The 16,001-nt window shown below is 45.6% G+C and overlaps 1 protein-coding gene across 2 annotated transcripts in view; it reads right to left on the reverse strand.

The window, feature by feature from the left end:
• USP7 (ubiquitin specific peptidase 7) overlaps window positions 1–16,001 on the reverse strand; it is a 1,511,465-nt gene that overhangs the window by 1,016,955 nt on the left and 478,509 nt on the right. For both annotated transcript variants that reach the window (XM_085628311.1, XM_085628312.1), the window contains exon 10: window positions 10,147–10,237. In XM_085628311.1, the coding sequence (XP_085484437.1) occupies window positions 10,147–10,237 (91 nt within the window). The remainder of the gene's footprint in view (window positions 1–10,146; window positions 10,238–16,001) is intronic.

Consider the following 16,001-nt stretch of genomic DNA (forward strand, 5'->3'; position numbering starts at 1 on the left):
GACTTTGCTCTAGTAGAATGAGCTCTCAAACCCTCTGGAGGTTCCTTACCAGCCAAAGAGTAGCATATCTTGATGCACAAGACAATCCACCTGGAAAGGGTGCGCTTGTGCACCGCTCGGCCTTTCCTGCAGCCAACAAAGCACACGAAGAGCTGGTCATCAACTCCGAAGTCCTTTGTCCTGTCCAGGTAGAAGCTCACCGCCCTCTTAGGGTCCAAGCGGTGAAGTCTCTCCTCCTCCTTGGAAGGGTGAGGGGGAGGATAGAAGGAAGGAAGGGTAATGGATTGCCCCAGATGGAAGGGAGTTACCACCTTAGGCAAAAACGCAGCCCTGGTACAGAGTACCATTCTTTCAGCATGAATGGTCAAGAATGGGGGTTTCGAACTTAGAGCTTGAAGTTCACTTACCCTGCTCGCCGAGGTGATTGCAATGAGGAAAACCGTCTTAAAGGACAACAGTCTTAAGGGACACTTGTGTAAGGGTTCGAAGGGAGAACCCATAAGATCAGTTAATACAAGGTTTAAGTCCCATTGAGGCACAATAAAGGGAGTAGGAGGAAACCCGTTTGTGAGACCCTTGAGAAAACGAAGAACAATAGGTGATTTAAATAACGACGGCTGATTCGGCAAACAAAGGAAAGCCGACAAAGCCGATAAATAACCCCTAACAGTAGCCACAGCAAAGCGTTGCTGAGCAAGAGAAAGGGCAAACTGAAGGATGTTAGAAAGACTAGCCTTCAAAGGGTCAATGGACTTCTCTCCGCACCAAAGTACAAATTTAGACCACCTATAAGAATATATATGGATTTGGTGGAATGACACCTAGCAGACAAAATTACATCTACCCCATCCGGCGGGAGAGAAAAAGAATTCAGGTTGCCCCGTTCAATCTCCAGGCATGAAGGTGTAAGCTCTGGAGGTGGGGGTGTAGAACCTGCCCCTCCGACTGAGAGAGGAGGTCTGCCCTCATAGGGAGACGGAACGGAGGGCACGAGGAGAGGTGGAGAAGATCTGTATACCACACCCTTCTTGGCCAATCCGGGGCGATCAAAATGACTTTGGCCCGGTCTTGGCGAATCTTCCTCAGAACCCGAGGAATCAAGGGTATAGGAGGAAATGCGTAAAGGAGTCGTGAGCCCCAACTCAACTGAAACGCGTCCCCCAACGCTCCCTGCATTGGATACTGGAGACTGCAGAATGACAGGCAGTGAGCATTCTCGTGAGTGGCGAACAGGTCCACCCGAGAAGTTCCCCACATCCGAAAGACATGACGAACTACCTCCGGATGAAGCCTCCACTCGTGGTCGGCGGAGAACTGCCGACAGACTGTCCGCACGTACGTTCAGCACCCCGGCCAGGTGATTCGCCATCAGACAAATCTGATGGTCCTGAGCCCAGGACCATAGACGCAAGGCCTCTCTGCAGAGACCCCACTCCTCCCCGTTTGTTTATATACCACATCGCGGTGGTGTTGTCAGTCAGGACTTGAACAGACCGACCACGAAGGCAAGGGAGGAAGGCCTTGAGTGCTAAACGAATTGCCCTCAATTCCAAAAGGTTGATGGGAAGCAACCTTTCCTCTGGAGACCAAAGACCCTTGATCTCCAGATCCCCCAGATGAGCACCCCACCCTAAGGTGGGTGCATTCGTTATCACTGTGGCCACCGATGGAGGAAGATAAAAGAGCTTCCCTTGAGACAGGTTGCCCTTTATGCTCCACCAGGACAGATCCGCTGCACCTTCTCTGGAGATCCTCACAGACTCCCTGAGATCTCCTCTGTGCTGATACCACTGCTTGCGGAGGAACCACTGGAGCGCCCTCATGTGCCAGCGTGCATGGTTGACCAACAGGATGCAGGAGGCGAACAGACCGAGCAGGCGAAGGACCTTCAGAACTGGAACGACCGCTCCGTTGTAAAACAAAGTAATCATTTCCTGTATGTCGAGAATCCTTTGAGGAGGGAATGCTCGACACACAGTAGTGTCCAGTACCGCACCTATGAACAGGTTGCGCTGAGAGGGCACCAGGTGAGATTTGGTCACGTTTATCGAAAAACCAAATTTGTACAACAGCTGAGTTGTATCCTGCAGATGACGTAGCACCTTCTCTGGCGACTCCGCTTTGATCAGCCAGTCGTCCAGATAGGGGAAAACGGAAATCCCCGACCTTCTGAGATGGGCTGCCACCACTGCCATCACCTTCGTGAAGACTCGAGGTGCCGAAGTAAGACCAAACGGGAGGACCGCAAACTGATAATGTTGCGACCCTACCGTAAACAGGAGATACTTCCTGTGCGACTTCAGGATGGGGATGTGAAAATACGCATCGTGCAAGTCGAGCGACACCATCCAGTCCTCCTGATTCAGCGCTTGAAGAACCTGAGCAAGGGTGAGCATCTTGAACTTCTCTTGCTTTCGAAAAAGATTCAAGATTCTGAGGTCCAATATCGGACACAATCTGCCGTCCTTTTTCGGAATCAGAAAATACCGGGAGTAGCATCCCTAACTCCTCTCCTGCTCTGGAACCACCTCTATCGCACCTTTTTGAAACAGCTTCAGGACTTCCTCCTGTGGAAGACGGTGGTCCCCCGAGCAAGCACCTTGACAAGGAGGGTAATTTGGAGGGAATTCCCGAAAGGGAAGGGCGTACCCATTTTCTACAAGATCCAGAACCCAGAGATCTGTAGTTACAGATTCCCAATCCTGTAGAAAATGGGTAAGCCGGCCCCCCACAGGACCAGCATGATCCAGAATGTCGGATCTAGGGCTGTTTTGCGGTGGTGGGAGGGGCGGAAGAGGAGGAGAGTTGACGGCCATGTGAGCGACCCCTGATTCTTCCTCTGTAACCCTTGGACAAAGCCTTGCTGCTGTTGTTGCTGGGTCTGTCTATAAGAACGAAAAGTCGCCCTTCCGAAGCCTCTATACTTCTTGAAAGATCCCCTTGGCTGGGATTGAAGACCCAACGACCTTGCCGTAGCTTTGCCCTCCTTGAAGCGTTCGAGAGCGGCATCCGCCTTCTTGCCGAACAACCCAGACCCATCAAATGGTAGGTCCAACAAGGCCGACTGCACATCTTGGGAGAATTCGGAGGCGGAGGACTTTAGCCACGCACCCCTCCTGGTGGCAACAGAAGAACCCATAACTCTGGCAACTGAGTCTGCTGTGTCCAGTCCACTTTGAATTACTTGTCGTGCAGCCGCCTGAGCATCAACCAAAACTTCATTGAAGCCGGCCCTATCCTCCTCCGACAACTTTGGTGCCAATTTTTTTGCTGAGTCCATAAGCGCATGGATATAGCTCCCCAACAGACAAGTCGCGTTTGTTGACTTAAGGGCCATGCTGGCCGAAGAAAAGACCTTTTTGGCCGACTGGTCCATCTTTTTGGCCTCTGTCTCCTGGAACCTGAGGGAAGGCACCCTTGGATCTTCCCGAACAAGCAGCCTGAACCACCAGGCTCTCAGGCGATGGGTGCGATGTTAGAAACTCAGGATCCCCTGGAGACGCCCTATACCTCCTTGCGACCGCCCTAGAGCCGGCGGGAGCGGAAAAAGGTTTACGCCATACCTCTAGTACCGGGTCGATAATGGCCTCATTAAAGGACAACAAAGGCTCCGAGACTGCAGTAGGCAAATGCAGCACCTCAGTAAGAAGATTAGGCCTGAACTCTGTGGTTGGTAACTGGAGGTCTAACAACTCAGCAGCCATCCTGATGACCGCATGATATGGCGCTGCATCCTTTGAGGGCTCATCTGATGGCGGAGTGATTTCCCACTCAGGAGACAAATCCAGCCCACTTGCCTCCTTTAGCTCCTCAAACACTTCATCAGAGTCAACCAACTCTCCCTCTTCAGCTTCCTGTACAAGATACCTCCTTTCATCCACCACTCTCTGCGCCTCCCTTCTGGAACGAATCCACGGCGTCGGCGGCGCCATGTTCGAATCAGACGGCGCCGGCCGCGGATTCGCTGGAGCAGCCGGCGTTGAACGAGGTCGAGCCGGCGCCGGTGAAGAGGGAAGAGGCGTTGACATCCTCGGCGCCGGTAGATGCCAAGACGGCGCCACATGAAAAAGCGGCATGAATGGAGCTTGAGGATAGACCTGCGGCACTCCCAGGTTAAAAGCAATTGGACCAATCGGACCCGCAGGTGCACCAGTGGTATACATGGCCCTGGAAAACACCCCATACATCGCATTTAGATATTGCGAGGGGTCCTGACCTGGTCCAGGGAAAGCAGGGTACTGGTCAGGCATCACCGGACTCTGGCCTGCCGACGGTCGAATTAGCGGCGTCACAGGCTCACCCGGGACTGGAGACGGGGCCGGAGACGGAGCCGGAGATGAATCCGGAGCCGGAGATGGAGCCGGCATCGGGGATATCACCGGAACCGGAGATGAAGCCGGAGCCAACGAAGCCACTGGAGAAGGAACTGGAGGCGAGGTCGGGACTGGGGAAGTAGACACGGATTCCCGCCGACGCCGAGCCGGTGACTTCGACTTCGGAGCCGAACTCTTATCGGAGTGATGACGAGAAGAATGCCGCCTCTTCTTATGCTTCTTGCCTCTCGAAGCATGCCCCGAAGTCGATTTAGACGCCGACCTCGACCTGGACTTCCTCCTACCTCTCTTCTCTTTCTTCATCCTGGCGATGAAAAGCTTTGCCTCCCTTTCTTTTAGAGCTTTGGAGCTCATCTTGCGGCAGCAAGAACGACCATCCACATCGTGGTCGGATGAGAGACACCAAACCCAGTCTTCATGTGGGTCTGTAATCGACATGTGCTTGCCACATTCCCGACAGGGCTTAAAACCCGACTTCCTTGTCGCCATCTTCTCGAAGAGAAATAGTAGTAAACCAGAAGAATACACAAAGTATCAGTAAAGCTACTGTCAACGATTTCCCGAAATCCGTTGGCGTCGACGGCGCGGAAAAAAGGGAACTGACGGCATCACGCCGAAGAGGTGTTCTTATGGAGCCGGTGACGTCAGCGGAGTCGCGAGCGGAGCAGTGTCTCTGTGACGTCGTCTTCGACCCCATCGGCGTGGACTGCTACAAAAGTTTCCGAATGTTGCTGGCGCAGGGGACATTCACAAGGTGAGGAATCCACTGGCAGATGTATCCATCAGAACAGGGGCTCTTTGCCTACATCACACCACTGTCCATGCTGCTCCGAGACTGAAGAGACGACTAAACACATCCTCTTTGTATGTCCACTATACAAAAGTGCAAGACTTAAATGGTTAGCCCCTGCCTGTGGACTATTGGGAACCCGATGTAATCAAGAAGCATTGCGCATCCTTCGAACAGACAAAAACAGGTAGTATGCGCAGTGGCTACATTTTTGGGGACAATGTGGTTCTTGAGGAGGCTGGCATTAAAAAAATGATTTGAGTAGACTCTTGGATCTTGCTCCAATCTTACCTTCAATAGTTAATAGTCCATTTTGACTTTTTAAATACAAAATAAACAGCAGTTTGATTAAACTATTGAGATCCTGCCCATGGTAATTATGTAATGCACTTCAAGGTTTTTGCATAGGTGCACCAGGATTAAATGAACTATGCTATACCACAATACACTTAACTGCCGACCATATTTGGAGGTTCTTGTAGTGCAATAATAGAGTATTTAAACTTTAAAACTTCCAATCAATACATACACTGTATATACTAACACGTATATTTTAGTGTATTTTTTGCACATTATGCACTAGCACTTTACACACTCTTTACGGTCTTTGCCCCAATGGTTTTCATCTGTAGGTTCCATGGTTTTATTATAAACATTTCATACCATGATTTGCTGCTTAAGATTGAGAATTTGACAAATAGAATCATTCCAAATATAAAGGAGCTCAGTGTTATTTTGTATTTTATCAGCCCATTTCCTGTTGATAATGATTTTAGTGAGTTGCCATTTTTCACTATCAATTATAATGTAACACAATGTTTTTGTACTATTGTTTTTAATGTGCTGTATGCCTATGCACTTTTATGGTCGTAATGACCTTATAAATTTGATGATGCATAGTCCACATGCCCTGAATGGTATATTTTTGGAGATGAGCTCCCCAGCCAGTGAGCAATGCATCTGTTCGTACTATCTGTGAACAAGGTCGATGAAGGGCCGCCCTTTTAAAGTTTGTGTATTCCACCACTAAAGAGAGCAATGGGTGCGGCCGTCCACCAACACTAGATCTGATCGACTGAGCCTGGTTCCATTGACGTGCTAAGCATTCCTGGTGGGGACGCATTTGAAGTCTTGCATAAGGTACTACTAGGATGCAAGACGCCATCATTCATAGTAACTGCATGAATACTCGAGCCGGTAATGAGTGTTGGGGCTGAAACAGATTAGAGCCTGCATGATGCGGATTCTGGCTGGGTTGGGACACGCTAGTGCTTTTTGAGTGTTAGTTATGGTTCCTAGATACACTTGTATGTTGGATGGTTGTAGATGAGACGGTCAGCTTTACAGTGAACCCAAGTTGGTGAAGTAGTTGCACTGTTGAATGTGGCGTAGGCAGCTTGGTTGCAAGCTGGCTTTTATGAGCCAGTCTAGGTATGGGAAAACGTGAATGCGCTGTCTAAGATGTTCTGCAAATACTGCCAAGCACTTTGTGAAATTGTTGGGTGCGGTAGTTACTCCGAATGAGAGGACCTTGAATTGATCATGCGGTCCCTCTACCACAAACCTGAGGTATATGTGGTGAGCAGGGTGTGTGGGAATATGGAAATTGGAGTCTTTCAAGTCCGGAGTGGATAGAAAGTCGTCTTGTTGAATTAGTGGGAGCACTTGTTGGTGTGACCATTTGAAAATGGTCAGACTGAATGTTTAGATTTAGTTCTCCGAGGTCTACTATAGGCCTGAGAGAACAGTCTTTTTTGGGAATTAAGAAATACAGGGAGTATACCCCGGTCCCTTGGTATTGTAGGGGGACTGGCTCTATAGCATGTTTTTCCAACAGAGAGAACCCTCTTGCCGGAGAAGGGTAATTTGTTCTTGTGACATTGTATGATCTTCTGTCCACTCTAGGCAGTACCCATATTGGATAATATGTAGTACCCACTTGTCTGAGGCGATTGAATTGCAGACAGGTAGGAATTGAGAGACGTTACCCGACAGGGGTGGAATGATCGGAGGTAACGTAAGAAAGTCAGTGTTTGTTTACAGGGGAAGTGCGTATGGAGTTGCCTCTGCATCTTCCCTTACCGTTGTTTCCTCTAAACCTCCTCTAAAATAGCCTCTTGATGAGGGTGATTGGTTGTTACCCTTTTAAGAGGAGGAGAGAGTTTCTGTAGATACACTTTGAGCCACCCCTGTAAAAGGGGAGACAAAAGGAACCCTATTTGTAGGGGACTGCAAAGCCCCCATGGACTTTGCAACCTCCGTGTCTTTTTTCATTTATCAACTGCTGGGCCAAAGAGATGTTCCTTATCAAACGGTTGATTGAGAACGGAGGTTTGCACCTCAGGCTTGAAACCGGAGATTCTCAACCATGCATGCCTGCGTAGTACTACACTAGTGTTTACTGCACGAACTGCTGTGCCGGCTGAGTCTAGGGCACATCTGATAGAAGTATTGGATCAATAGCCCTAGCCTTATGCTCTTCAGGGAGAAATTGCAAGAGCTTTTCTAGCTCATCATAATGAGCCCTATCGTATCGGGCTAACAAAGCTTCAGTATTAGCAATGCGCCAATGATTGGCCACCTGGGAAGCTACTCTTTTGCTCGAGGCATCAATTAGCTTGGACGGATGGGCCTCACCTGTGGTTTGTGAGTTCGCTCTCTTGCGAGCGTTGGAAACCACAAGAGAGTCGAAGGGAAACTGACGTTTGATGCAGGTAGGGTCAATAGGTGCAGGTTTATACTATTTCTCCACCCTAGGTGTAATTATTCTTGCCCCCACAGGATCTTTGAATATTTCATCTGTGTGCTTCAACATCCCTTTAAGCATTGGCAGTGTATGAGTGGCTTTGAGTGGAACATAGGGTCACAAATAGGAAGTCCTATTCCAATGGCTCCTTATGCAGCTCTACCCCGTAATATTGAGCAGCCCTATTAAGTGGCTCAATATATCCAATGTGATCATCAGGTAGAGAGGGTCTGCACGGAAATAGATCAGGGTCATTATCAATGTTTGGGTCAGTGTGTTAATCCTCCCTGGGGTCAATGTCCTGTGGCCTATCCTGATCCTCATCTACATCCCCATCATCCTGTGGGTCAGGTGATAGTGGCATTAGTGGTGAATTAGTGGGTGTGATGATTAAGTTGTGATCAGTGGGGGAAGGAGGTGGAATGTAAGGTAGAGATGGGTTAGTACCCACATTTTTCCTTTTGAGAAGAATGTGATAATCATCTTACTGGTCTATTTTCTCTTTTTTGGAAGGGTGGCATGGAAATGTCCCATGTCTGGGTTTATCACCAGCCTTTTCTGTTTCGCATCCGACCGGTGGCATTGGGCTCTTTAGACAGTGTCCTGGTCCTTACTTGCCAGTTTTGGAGTCTAAGGTTTCGAATTTGAAAATTTCGGTGCTGAAGGCTGATTCTTCGGTACCGATGGGATGGTCACCGAGAGATGTTTCGGTGGGGAAGGTGTTGGCTGGGCACCTATATGGGGCTGGCTCAAGCCGGAAGGCTTTTCCTTGTGGTTCTGTGCCAGGCCCGAGGGCTGGGCCTCTGACAATTTGTCGGTGCTGACCTTGGTCCAAGGCAGAGGCGGCACCGGAGCCTTTTTCTTTGTTTGTTGAGGGGACAAGGGGGATCTTTACTCTCAGTACGTTGACCCAGAGTAATCTGCTCCTCTTCTTCCTTGTCAGAATCGGCTTCAGACACAGATATGCTGTTCTTCTTCCTCTGCTCCTTGAGCGTGATGTTCTGTTTCAGAATCTTCACTGAGGATGTCCGATGCGGAGCTGCTTTGATGTCATGAAGCGTCTATCGAAACGATCGGCATGCGTTGGTCTTTCTTGTCGTGTTCTGGGGCCAGGCAGAGGTTGCACACTTCGTGCAAGTTGGTGCGTGGAAATTTAGCATGACGTTCGGGGCAGAGTTTGAAAGGAGTCCTTTCCATCAACTGGTAGCGCTGTCAGTGCGGGTAGGCCCGACGGCCCGCCATGAGTTTTCCGCTCAGTCGTTTTGAGTTGAGACGATACACAAAGAATGGGAATCCGCGATCAATAACGTCGAAGGTAGTGGATTGCGCGTCGAAGGGGACCGAGAAATAGTGTCGAATCGTAGCGCAGCAAACCACAACCGAACCCGATTGGGGGGGGGGGTGGTATCTACGGATGTAGTCGATGCCCATGTGCACTATCACCAAAAGTAGGAGTCACCTACCTCGTGACTGGAAAGACTTCTTCGAAGAAAAACATAGTGCAAAAATCTGGACCCAACATTAGATGGCGAGCTATGCACTGCATGTGATCTACAACACATTTTCTATAGAAGAGAAACACATCTCCGCTGAAGTGTACAAATGTGATGTCTAAGCAATGAGAACAGTGTCCCCTTCATTGAACGTCAAGTAAGTGAAACTTGACGCGACTGGTACAATCCATATGACCAAATTAGTAGAATTGTCTCAGGTTAACAAGAAGTTGGTCGAAAGCAGATCAGACTGCTGAGAATGATGAATCGTGGTATGTTCCGAAAGCCAACAGGAAGCCGAAAAAGTAGGTTCTATCAATGAGTAAAGAGGTTTGATACTCCCGAAATTCACAAAACCAAGCAAAGATTGCAACTTATTATTTATTTTTTTGAGTAAATGGGAGGTTGTAATTGGCCACATTTCTCCAGAAATTGGGGGGCCAACCCCCTACCTTCATTCGTTAGTTCGTAACCAAGAAAAAGAACCGGCAAGAAGGCAATTTGAGACTTAGCAAAATTCAATTTGTAACCACAGTTTGTCAAGCGTACAGAATTTGAATGAGCATAGCAAGTTAGTAAGCCGTCTAACATGTTAAAATTCATTACTTGTTCTAATCGGCAGAAGTTATACAACTAAAAGTAGTTGGGCTGATTGAAGTCTAATAAATGTTTTAAGCTTTTGCTTTTATTTATGCAATTAATCAAGTAAAGATCGAGCGAAACAAAATACACACATTTAAAAGACTTAGAAACACAAAGTAATCAGATGGTGACAAAACTTACTATTTTTCTTCCCCTTTATGCTTAGCTGGATATCATAATAATCCTCTATTCTTTCAGACCGGTAGTCTACATGCTTGCACTGGATGTAGGACTGAAAATATAAAAAACAAGACAATAACATACTGGTTATCTTTTGCGCCCTTCATTTAAAAAAGAAAAAAAACAGAAGACAATGTACTCAGAAACCTAACTAATGTTTAATCCACCCACTTCACTTTGGGTCAGGCTTATGGGGGACATCAGTCTGCAGAATACCAGATAGTGTACTAAAGCAAAAATAAAATAAGAAAAGTGCACCCCGCTGGTCCCCAACCAGACCAAAACAGCCTCTTGCATGATCTCATTGCATCCGCCATACTTTGTCTCCTTGGCTCGGAGGACACAAATCACAAACTTTATGGACAAAAAAAAAAAAAAGAAAAAAATCAACCCTTTTAAATTTGACTAAATAAAATATTTGAAAGGAACCAATGGCAAGTATTGGATTTAGTACCCTAGTACATTGTTCTTGCTCATTGTCAAGTATTTTTCCATACTCTGGGAGGAAGAAAAAAAAAAAAAAAAGATTTACGTGGTGCAAGTAGCAATGTCCAAAACTGGAACAGAAAAATAACTGCAACAACGTTTAACAAATGTATGCATTTACTGCGAAAAGAACGTCGACCGGATGTACTTTAGAGAATCGGAGGAGCTCAAACAGTACCAATTTGCAGAAACTTTCTATGGTTACACATCATTGAAAAGCCACTGAGTTAAGTAAAACTGTGTGGAATTCCCATTGCCAAGAACATATTGCTTCAACTTAAAGACACATTTTCATGTTTAGTTTGTCCATTGGACAAGGCTAATCTCCTGAAGCACAAACCCTCAGGCTGCAGGAGATTACAGGCCCAATTACATATTGTCACAAAAGAGCATTTCTAGGTTCATGCCCTTGCCCTGCAGATTTACTACCTCTAGAAATACACACTTTAAACAAGTAGGCCTGAAAATTGTACTCTTTGCAAGCTACATTTATTTTCACCTGAGCAAATATGCCCACCTGTACTTGTTTGAAAGACTTGATTAGCAACTGCCAACTTCTCTACAGCCAATTTCCCCCCTCTAGAAACTTTCTCCAATCATTGGCAGTAGTAAGTTTCCACTAGTTCACGCAAGAGTAAAGATTGGAAAGGAGTTGATGAATATCCTTCAATATGTAAATTTGTGCTGTGCCTTACTTAGTGCACTCCAAATCGGAAACTATTGCTTACAGTCAACTTGCAGCCCCTAGTTGTAGATTTGTAGAAGGTGGCAAAATAACAGCCTCCTTCCGATGCAAACTGATACAATACAAGTAGGGCTCCCAGTTTGCACTGATTTTTACAGTTAGACAGAAAACTATCTTTTTCTGCCTGTATTTATTTTTAAATACAGAAAATACGGAATCGACCTTCTTTAGATGATTTTTCTACTGTCAATCATGAGGGATAGATCAGTAGGTGTACAGATTGGGAGGGGGAGATGAAAAAAGACACTAGATTTCCAAATTAAGCTTCATTAATTTCAGATCGACAGTTACAGATGCCATTCTGCAATGGAAGTGTTTTCAGATAACGCTATTGCACTGTAAACTGCTGAAACCTTTCAGACATTCAAATGAGAGTATACGTTTATCAGTTAAATACATGTAGAAAATACCCATTGTAGCTTCGCTTATACAGAAAATACAAAATAAAAATGGATGAACAAGAAAAATTAGAAAAAAATAAATATGGATAAATACGGACTGAATTGTCCAAAAATAAGTACCATAAAACCCTAAATAGGAGACATGGCATAATCAGAGAGGCTATTATCAGAGCTATAATATAATGAGAACTCTGCATAATTTGTCACCTTACGGCATGGCACCAAAAGGGACAGTTTTTTTTTTAAACAGGATAAATAGATTTCTGAACCATTCCTTCCCATCAATAAGCAGATATTTTATAGGATTTCACCCCCCTAACCAAAAGACATAGGATCCTAACACGGACAAACACTGCATGCTTACAAAAAAGTACAAATGTTCTTTTCAAGGTCACTCTGCCAAGACCAGGTAAGTCACATGATTTCACTGGAAAACCTACAGCCAGTTCTCGGAATGGAAAGCTACTCAATGACTAGGTCTATCACTAGTATTTTCGTTTAATTCATATATACCATCAATGCCTGTAAGAAGCTGGCTCCGTATATACTATACCAAAGTGAGGTATAGTGTGCACAGAGTACAGTGGAACCCCAAAGGTAGGCAGAGGTAAAGTTTGATAGCACCTTAATTCCATTTGTGGAAGTGTGGGAGAGCAGTAAGGTTTTATCCGAGGGTAGTGTTAAGACTGTTGTACACACTGTAAGCAAATGATTGCACACACTTAGACTGAACTTTAGACCAATTGGTTTTGTATAAAAATATTTTTAGTTATTTTATTTCCTAGAACTAAGCAGGCCTGGCACAGGTAAGTGATTTATACTTTGCAGTAATAATGCAGTTTGAATTGCAGTTGTATATATACTCAAGTTTGATTACAGTAGAATTACTGGCAATGCAATACTTTGAAATATTGTACAAATACTTTGTATTGGCTTTTCAATGGGATGTCAAGTAAGGAAAATGCTAATTACCAGTATGCATCTGTGCTTGGCATGTAGAGCTGCAGAGTTGTACACTTTTGCATAGATCGCCATTGGGTGTTGGGCTCGGATGTTTGCATGTTTTTGTCGAAGAAGTTGAGAGAGAGGGTCTCTTTTCATCATAGGGTACCCCAGGCCCGTTCTGTCTACACCTGAGGTATGAGACCCTTGTCCTTGCCCTGCCAGCGTAATTTGTAGGCTGTGTTAAATTGACCGGAGGGTCTTGTTTTACTATATAACAAATGCCCTGGGCCATCCTCGTCACTCAGCCAGTATGAACCCCTATGTAGGCCCTGCCAGCCTGATCTATAGGCCTTTTGTTAAGTTGACCAAAGTTCTGCAACCATCTTTACTGAACAGGAGGCTCTAGGCTAGTCTCACCAAAAAGCACAGACAGCCTCTCTCTCTGCAAGACCTCCTGCTCCAAACTAAGGAGCCTCCACTCTACTCGTATGCGAAGTTAACTGGCGCAGAGTTCACAGTTTCTTTATTCTGTCGACATACAGCACATCACATCCTGGGTCTGTACATGAGAATATAGAAGTTCCCACCGCAACCGCGTGATGAATGTGGCAACCAAGACATACATATATATACATACATATACACACATACACAAATATACATACATATACATACACATGTATACATACATATATACATATATACACATATATACACACATGTATATATTACCTACTGGCGGTCGCCAGTAGGTAGTTATAGTTAGGACCACGTTTCCATAGGAAATCCGCAACATTCTATTTTGAATAACTTTGGCGCCGGTCGACGAATCCTCGCGAATTTCTCAAAATAGGTGGGGCGCTACGCTACGCTCCTTCCCTGAATGTCTCGGGGGGATTCGTCAAGCGGGGGCTGAGATAAAAGGGGGGTCCCAAAACGCGTTTTTCCCATGCATTTTTCCATAGGACCTTTAGACAGGGCTACAGCCCGAACGGCTGAACAGAATTACTAGAAATTTGGCAGAGAGGTAGTCCTCAGGTCAAGGAAGTGCCTTTTGTAGGTTTGGTGTAAATCTGTTCAGTAGATTCTGAGAAAATAGCCTTTAAATCAATATATATATCTGAGCCAGCTTACGGTGCGCTTACGGTACGCTTACCGTACGCATACCGTACGCATACGGTGGCGTGCGCGAGCGCGATTCTGATTGGCTCTTAGATCTTAGTAAACATTCGAATCGGCCGAAACCAGGAAGCGGCGGCCGCCATTTTCTCTCTCGCACAGAGTGATGTTTAAAATATAAAGCACAAAAACATGTAAAGGGGCTGTTTAGACAGCTCCCACACACATAGCAATGTTGAGGAAGTCCCCCAAGATCCCCCAAGGCCAAACTAGGAATTTTTATTTTTTCGCTAATTTCGCCAATTACGCTTACCGTACGCGTACGGTAAAAAATTATAAAAAAAAAAAATTATCCACTCTCCCCACCCAGTGTGCAATTGGTGCCCGAAGGGCACCAATTGAGCATGGATTATTAAAGAGGAGTTAAACTAAAATATTAAAAAAAATAATAAAAAAAAAAAAATTATCCACACTCTCTCCACCACGTGTGCAAATGGTGCCCGAAGGGCACCATTTGTGCATGGCTTATAACATACGAAAAATTTAAATATTACCTTTCAAAACGAAGTGCATCATATGTCCTCCATGTGCGCACGGTGCGCGAAGCGCATCGTGCGTACATGGCCCATCTAGCGTAACGTGGGCACGCGGTGCGCGTAGCGCACCGCGTGCCCACCGTGCGTGCACGGCACTAACTGCGTAAAGTGGGCGCGCGGTGCGCGAAGCGCACCGCGTGCTCACTGTGCGCGCACGGTGCGCGAAGCGCACCGTGCGCGCACGGAACGAACTGCGTTAAGTGGCCGCGCACGCCACGAATGGCGTAAAGTAACTTAGCATTTAAAAAACCGTACAAATTCACTGAAAAAACCATAGGTTTCACACACGTTATAGTTAGGAATTAGCATTTAAAAAACCTTGCAAATTCACTGAAAAAACCATGGGTTTCACACATGTTATAGTTAGCGGAAATTTTACTGATAAAAAACCAATGAAATTCCCCCGTTATAGTTAGTGCAGGCAACTATAACTCATGCGACCGCAATCTTCTGCTGAGGACATATGTGTCTTTATGAAAAAAAAATATTTGTAATATATGTATAGCTAAAAATGTATGGAAGAAGACATGGGCAAATAAGTGTCTAAATACAGTATTAGCATCAGCAGAGGATTGCGGTCGCGTGAGTTATAGTTGCCTGCACTAACTATAACGGGGGAATTTCATTGGTTTTTTATCAGTAACATTTCCGCTAACTATAACATGTGTGAAACCTATGGTTTTTTCAGTGAATATACACATACATACACATACATACACACACATACATACACACACATACATACACACACACATATATTATTCCTTTGCAGTACATATTTTCTGCTTGCCCTATGCAAATTACGTCGAGCGCTTGGCCTGAGAAAATAACCTTTCACCTAGTCTACGTTCCGCATTTAGTAGGATAGACACGACACGTCTGATAAAATTTGCAGACCATCCTTTAAGTGACTGACTTAGGTAGAAGTGGCGTGAGAGGACATTACTGTACGCGCTTCTCATAGCCTTAAACAGTATAAAAAGGGAGCTCACACAGTTCTCGGCGGACTACCCCACCCGTCTGCTAGTATATATTTATGCTATTTTTCTATGCTATTTTGTCTCTAAATTGGGGTTTTCTTATTGACAATTTAAAGCTTATATTACACTTGCAAGGCTGTTTTCTTTTAGGTAGATACGCGAGTATTCTCAGTATTTTAGATCAAGTGTGTTTTGCATTCTGAGAACATTTTCCTTGATTTAGCTTATGTTTTTCATAATGCATTTATAAATGTGTCTGAGGTTTTCTGAAGTGTGTCTCTCCAAACGAGTTAAATGCTTCCATGTAGAAATGCCTTCCGATTAATGCAAGGTCACTATATTTGTATTTTTATGCCAGTTTCTTGAAGTTGCACCTTCTAAATAAATCTGTTAAACCTTTTGACTTAATTTCCATGACTCACATATCTGTTTCCTTCATGTTTAGTGCGAGCGTTCCCAGGCACCACTTTTGCCCCCAAATCACTCCCTCTATCATTCGGTGAAGGTCCCCGTGCCCCTGTGCCCCCTAAAATAACTCCCTCGA

This window comes from Triturus cristatus, chromosome 10, assembly GCF_964204655.1.
Source record: "Triturus cristatus chromosome 10, aTriCri1.1, whole genome shotgun sequence".
In the NCBI taxonomy this organism is placed as follows: domain Eukaryota; kingdom Metazoa; phylum Chordata; class Amphibia; order Caudata; family Salamandridae; genus Triturus; species Triturus cristatus.